The 7,509-nt window shown below is 35.6% G+C and overlaps 1 protein-coding gene across 2 annotated transcripts; it reads right to left on the bottom strand.

The window, feature by feature from the left end:
- Positions 1-449: 449 nt before the first annotated feature.
- On the bottom strand, positions 450-5,878 carry LOC118045766 (methionine aminopeptidase 1D, chloroplastic/mitochondrial). 2 transcript variants are annotated; one of them, XM_035054480.2, is made up of 10 exons: positions 5,697-5,878; positions 5,193-5,262; positions 4,534-4,765; positions 4,075-4,236; positions 3,922-3,963; positions 3,663-3,734; positions 2,805-2,884; positions 2,219-2,316; positions 1,495-1,542; positions 450-889 (listed from the first exon to the last, which is right to left on the bottom strand). In XM_035054480.2, the coding sequence occupies exons 1-10, from the start codon at positions 5,800-5,802 to the stop codon at positions 744-746; spliced, it is 1,056 nt and encodes a 351-aa protein (XP_034910371.1). In that variant the 5' UTR covers positions 5,803-5,878; the 3' UTR covers positions 450-743. The 2 variants fall into 2 exon arrangements, with proteins under 2 accessions (XP_034910371.1, XP_034910373.1); XM_035054482.2 differs by having other exon boundaries at positions 4,534-4,762; positions 5,697-5,877.
- Positions 5,879-7,509: the final 1,631 nt, after the last annotated feature.

Below are 7,509 nucleotides of genomic sequence, written 5' to 3'. Positions count from 1 at the left end.
TCATTGATTTTTCATCTAAAAACATGTAAAAATTCCCTAAGCACGTAAATAAATTTATTTTCAACCTTAAAATACCCTTAGATCAATTAAAAAAAAATCCTAAATTAAATTGAATAAAAAATATATCCCAAGCCCTAATCTATTTTTCTCAATAAAATGAAAGTTCAAAAACATATCAATAGTATTTTTTTTTGTCCAAGAAAATTGAATGAAACTAAGATCATTTTTTTTTTAGTGTAAGAATATGACTAACCGATATTTTTCTCTTTTCTTTCCAATTTTTTTTTTAGGGTAAGAATGTGATCAATCAACCACTTTCTCTCTTCTTCCTAATTTTTCAAGGACATTTTCAAGTGATAGCAAAACAAGACAAGATGCCCGAGGATTCATTGACACAGACAAACACGGCAAAATGCTTGATAACATGTACATGAAAATATCCGAAGGAATTGTTAAAATTCAGTGCTCATTCGTTCAAATAATAATCTCGTTTTGGTGTAGCATTGCTAATCATGTTTAAGTCATGCAGCATGGCCAACCATAGCTCACATCATACAATCAAAGATGAACTTACCGGAGTTAAAGAGAGAGAGAAAGGTATCAATGAAGATGATACAGGTAAAGAATAGAGTGCCTGCTCCCATCCAGGTTTTAATTTGGGAGAGGCAAACAATCACATCTGGATGACGTAAACTCCAAAATGGAAAGTTTTGAGAGTATTAGCTGCCCCTTGCTGGTCCGCTTCAACACTGGGTCAATATCTCAGCACCGTCTTTTGTGATTAGAATGGTGTGCTCGAACTGTGCTGATAGGCTTCCATCTTCGGTTACAACTGTCCAGTTATCATCCCACATTACAGGGTTAACGCTACCAATTGTCAACATGGGTTCTGCATCAATTCACCATGGCAACAATTGGTGAGTGAGAAAGGAGGGAGGTCAGTCATTTACCATATACAATCGTTCACAAGAAAAGAAAAGGAAGCTACAACTTCTAAGTGATTCCATTTGTACATGTGAGACTAGCAGTTGAAGTTGCTAGTGCTGGGAATGGAGTCACTTGGAATGATCTTTAACTAATGGATGTGAGTACAAATCCATGTGTGTGGATGTTTAACCAATCTATTCCTGATTGACTCAATTGGTATGGAAGTTATATAGCATGGGAAAACCATAGAAAACACAACTTATTTGAATGTCAGGAGGGACAGAATCAAAACACTCACATCAAGATGTTATAGGAGAAATGTGAAGCAATTAACACCAGAAATTTAAATCATACTATAAATTATCGAACACCTCCCCAGAAAAAAAATATTATCAACAGAGATACTAAATGTTTTCATCCCTCCAAATTTCATTAGATTCTCCATTCCCTGGAGCTGCAATATTACCACTTTTGCTTTGATTAGAAAACTTTAATCCATCACAACATTTTCATATCACATGCATACGAATTAATGAAGCTCGTAAGGTAAATTTCACATGTAGATACCGATAGTGAAGGTTTGATTCAACATCATGCGCCCACCATCATTGTTTCCTGAAAAGAACATAACATTGTTAGCGTTAAAGAATATTAATATTATCTTTTGGAAAGAAAAAAAATTGCATTAATGCTGGCATCTGGGAGAAAAAGAGAAATAGGAAAAATCATTTATTGCGATCATGTAGGTAAGGCTCAGTCTAATAGGAAATGTTTCTGTATCTCTATCTGCAATTACATTAAGAATAGTACTCAAGGTACCAGATTACTATGTTGGTGCACAACTAGCTCTTTAAACAACTTATCACAAGTTGCCCTTTCATCTTTACTACATTTCAGCATTCTATGCAGATTGCAATTTCATTCATTCCATGGTCAATAAAATAACATGAGAACCTGCAGCTCTTTTATGTTTAGCAAACTTCAGTGCATCTAGCAGATCAAATTGTGTGAGTGTCCCTTGCTCATCTTTTTCAATACTTCCAAATTCTCATGTTCATTCTGAAACATCTAGACATTGTGGAGGATTTGATATACAATCATGCAGAATGGCACAAAAGGATCCATGCATAGCTGACCCCAACTAGTTTGGGATTGAGGCTTGGTTTTTCCAAAACCCAGAACCGAACCTAACGAGTGAGAGGGTGAACGCAAGGGGACACCCAGCTATTATTAAAACCACATAATATGTGAAATGAAATAACAGAGGAGAGTTCGAAGTCAGGTCGATTACTGAAGTGCTGAACAACGGGATCGGCATGGAATACACGTCCAACACCATGGCCAACAAAATGTCGGACAACACCGTAAGAATATTTATCTGCATGGTCACTTGAGAACATAATCATGAGTGAGTATCAAATCGAAACTGAAATGTTTTTGTTTGTTTGTGTGTGAGTGAGTGTGGTCATAAGAGAGCGTGCATTTTTGTGTGACACACATATACAAGCTAAAGATTTTGATGCTGCTTGATAACTAGAGATGAAAAGATTCCCTTGGAAGTTAGAAAAAAATATTGAAGACATTTTAAACTTCCTCAAATATGTAGGGCGTAGTTTTCAAGTTCATCATAAAGTTGATAAAATTGTCAGTCAATAAATATCATTGATTCACCAGTAGTCAATAAAATATTCACAATAGAGGATAAACCAAGGGCAAGAAATGCAGAAATTAAAACGGTAAAACTAATATATATATATATATATATATATATATATATATATATATAATGAATCTTACATTCCCACCACAGTTGTACAGGAGAGAAGATGATGAAAATGCAAAACTGAGTAAATAGAATGCTATAGCAGGTTCCTTACTGTATTGTTTTGCCAATTTTCTTGTACTCCACTCCCGGTGCACAAATTGATATTGCTCTGTAAAGGCATTCTTCAGTCACCTGTAGGATGATCAACAAACATTCTCATACATATATACCTAAAATGAACAAGATTCGCAGAAAAATTCGTCTAGTCAAACAATTATTCTTCACAAGAGACTACTTCTCAGGAGTTTCCAAAGAAAAGTACGTAGAAACCAATGATGGCTAACAAAGATGGACTTTAAATGATAATATTTACTTTCATCAGGCATAAAAGGATGACTATATTTAGTCTCTAATCCATAGAAGATGAACAAGCATATTCTGTTAAGAAAAATTCAGTCTATGATTTAAGACAACGCTATATTTCTATGTGTAGCAGAAAAAGGATAGAACATTTAGTGTGTGCGCAAAATCATATCAAATGGTGATCTTTAGTGTCCAGAACTGTTTCAGGTTGTCTAAGCATGCTACAAAGCTTGCAGATGCTTTAGACGAGCTTAAAGTTCAGTTTAAAGCATGATATTCTAGCTCGGTACAGAAAACCTCATAGAGGTCTCCAATGATGATGGCAGCCCACTACACTAGGCTTGCAACGTTTTGTCCATTGTAGATCATAGTTGCATTTAAACCTCATGTTCTCTTTTGGCCAATAAAAATGCTCATTCACCAGGAATCAGAAAAAAAAGAAAGAAAGAAAGAAAGAAAGGATTCTGGAACTAGGAAGGTGATGTGCTATGTACCTAACTCCAATAGTAAATAACATTGTTAGTAAACAAGCAATCGCTTTTACTTTATGACTGGCAACCACAGAAACAAATGGATACCACATAAGTGCACCATTCCAAAGAGTTACCTGAACCAGTTTTCTGGCTTCGTCATCAACATCTCCACAAAAGAAAGTTGCTGAGGTATCACCATGATAACCCTGCACATCAAAATAAGATCACTAGATTTAAGAGACAGAGAAATCAGAATATGCAATGAGCAATAATTGCAGACAAACTATGATTTATTCTTTAAAACCAGTTCCACTTTTCCTATAAACTACAGAGATATCATATCTGTTCACTCAAGGATATACTGGAAAAAATGAAAAACCAGAAGACACTTACATTTAGATAAACTGTAACATCAATGTTGATTATATCACCATCCTGCAAAAAGAAAAGAAAAAAAATACAATGGCTAAGTAACATTTTACTCATTCAAACAGATAATAGCTTAACTACAGAAAGATTGAAATTCCAAAACTTTAACAGAGAGACCTCTAGAGCACGGGAGTCTGGTATTCCATGGCAAATACACTCATTCACTGATGTGCAGACACTCTTAGGAAACCCACCATATCCAAGAGGTGAAGGATATGCTCCATTATCAATTATCATTTGATGAACTGCTTGGTCAATGTCATCTGTTTTTATACCTGGCTGCCAACAAAAACAACAATTAGAACTCTGAGATCAGTTAAACTGACCAACCACTTCTTTTTAATGCATGGATAATCAGTATATTCTCAATAACTGACCCACTCATAGCTACCAATCCTACTACTACAAACTAGAAGATGGCAATGGAAAAAATAAGAGGCTAAAGTTCATAGCAAGATAAAATAAATCACTACAGTTTCTTAGTTGCATAATGAGGCGAATGATGCATTTTAATTAATTTATATAAAGCACGAGATAACTATCCTTTTGACTGGTCAGAAAGTACCATCATTTTACCTTGACTAAAGTCGCAGCATACTGAAGAACCTGGGCCGCAAGCTTTCCAGAAGATCTCATGCATTCTATCCCCTTCTCATCATGCACTTCGGCCCCACTTGCAATGCCAGGTGGTTGCCGAGAATTGACATAGGGAGGCCTTGGTATATGATCTGGAACAGGTCGACGAGGAGACAACTTCCCTGGCCTTAGACGTTGCCGCTCAGCATTAGGCACTTCATCCAGATTTCTGCTAATTTCAAAGACAAAATATTAGATGCGCCATCCATCTTCTGGTATGTCAGTGTTTTTCTCAAACTCTCTATGCATGCTCATTGTGAAAAAGTAAAACAATGCACAATACCCTATTTCATCAGGTCCATCCCAGAAGCATCAAACCGGCCGATATGGCCCAATATGATGCGAAGTTCCTTTTATCTATAAGGTAAGTAAATTCAAATGATATACATAGACCACAACTAATGCCTACATCCTAAAAAATTAACTCACACGTGTTTATGTACAAGCATGTTGCATGAAACCTACAGAAACAGCACAGTGCACCTCACTTCAGAAGTGCAGTATATCAATAAACCAAAGAAAGTGCATTACAGACAAGTTAAAAAAGAAAATAAGGAATAGAAGGATGGTATATTTTTTGTGTGTTGGTTTTGGCATACCTTCTATTGAATAAAAGATTGGTCAAGCCAGAAAGCGTTCTAGATAGTTGCATTGACACATGTTTGTTTCCTGTAAGAAAATTGGAAAAAACAAAAACATACTGTTCTTGTGAGGTAAAAAATACCAAGAGCTGCAAACAAGAAGGTCTAAAACGAGCTAGCATAAAATAGCATTCAATGGAAAACCAAACCATTTAGATAGAAACTGAATTTAGCCCATTGGAACTTTAAAACTTCACAATAAATTATCTTTCTTTGTCTCACGACTCACAGGTAACTATTCATTTCACAAATCACTTAAGTTGATGCAAATCGACATAAAATAAGAATACAACAGCACCTAACATCAAAATCTCCAACTGAGTATTCAATAATTTCAAGAAAGCATTAAAATTTTGCAGGTTTGACAACCACTCGGTGTAAAAAAGACTGCAGCCAAAAGAAAGACAAGGACTTACTACAATAACTGAATAGTGAGATAAACAGAAGAAAGTGAAAAGGGACCTGGTTTGTAGAGAAAGAGACGAGAAACTGGCTGTTTTGATAGAAGCAAACGATCACCTACAAAAGAAGAGAGGAGTCTTGGTTGCAGGGAAGAGGCGCCAACCATTTTTGTGCTTTCAGTGCTTATCTATTCTTGAACAACAGAAATCTCTCTGTTTTTCTTGCCCTCCTTTGCTCCTCTCACTTTTTCCAATTGCTTTGAAATGTGTTATGGGCCTGTTTAATGTTGGCCCATTTGGTTCTTATTTCCGACTTTCGGGCTCAAGCCCAAATTTGATCCATTATAGTTCATAGTTGGCAATAACATTTAAGACGGGCTACAAAATTGATAAAAAGGGCAACCTGATTTTCACTACCCGAAGTTCCGGATAAAAAGAAAAGGCAAAATAAAAGATTGGCCGCCTGATTCGACAAAGTGCAAACTTTAACAAACACTAAAAACATGAAGAAAATATTTGTCCAAAACTAATATAGACGTGAACGTGTCCACCCACCCTGGGACGTCCTGTCACGCTCATATCCATGTTGGCATGGATGCATCCACATCTAATTTCAGTCTAGACATGCTCGCATTTATCTCTAAGTATTAATATAATAATATGTGTTATAAATATTATTTTTTTATAATTAAAAGTGTTCAGATTAAAAATAATATTATTTATGTGTTTTAATTATCCTTTTAACTCTTAATATAATCATTTATGTTATAAAATATTATTATTATAATTCTAAATATTCATGTCAAAATTGGTATTATTTGTATTATAATATTATTATTTTTATTATAATTAATATTATTAATAAAATAATTAATAAATTTGAAAAAATAATAATTATTAATATTAAAAAATATTATTTTTTATTATATTATAAATTTTTATAAAAATAAAAAGAGCCTGCGGACATCAAGCTAGTGTGCTAGTGTGTGTGTGTAAAAAGTTATAAACTAGACCCTTTTCTTTTCAAACTTGCAACCCTTCTTACGTACAGAAACCAACTCTCCACTTTCTCAGACTCATCATCTTCAAGCCTCTCCCGTCTCACCAACAGCTATCCTAACAATCACAACCGTTGTAAGCTCTTCCGTCCACTCATCTGACCATCGATGACAGTACAGCCACAGGCCACGGTTCTCTCCCTCAATCGAGACAACCCCTCACTCTTACAACTGTCAGTCAGATCCTTTCCAGCCACCAGCCGCCACCAAACACACCAGCAAATGAAACTCCTCCAAAACCAAAACTAATCATTCCTTCTCTCATTTTTCATGGTTCTCTTCACTCTAATAAAAATCTCCCATATAATCGGCTACCAAACAAACCAAAACCTTCCACTCGTGACATACACAGCACCACTTAACCATCACATACCCCATCGATCTCTCTTCCATGGCCATCATAGAAGTAGCTGAGTTTTTATAGAGAGAGAGAGAAGCAAATCGGTGGACAAGAAAACAAAACAAATCGACTGTTTGTGTTATTTTTTTTTGTCTTGCAGGTAGCGGTGACCTTCATTGCATGCACAAGAAGAAAAAACTGAAGGCGTCACTTCAGATCCACTAGGTTTCTTCCTTAGACCAGCAGCGGAAACGCGGGGTTCCACGCACTATAGGTGAATTCACGGTGGCGCCTGAGACCACGTGACACCACTATTCTTGCAATAACAGTTTACTTTCGACAACCTCTTTGTTCAATCTCAGCCGTTCCAATTTACTTCCAATACTCTAGAAGGTCCATTTTGGATTTTGAAGGATTTTTGATAAGTTTGTTGTGATCATTATTTGATATTTGATAATAATTGTAAGTTTGTGTGA

This window comes from Populus alba, chromosome 5 (assembly GCF_005239225.2).
Source record: "Populus alba chromosome 5, ASM523922v2, whole genome shotgun sequence".
Taxonomy (NCBI): domain Eukaryota; kingdom Viridiplantae; phylum Streptophyta; class Magnoliopsida; order Malpighiales; family Salicaceae; genus Populus; species Populus alba.
This window is presented reverse-complemented; position numbering and strand designations above follow the sequence as displayed.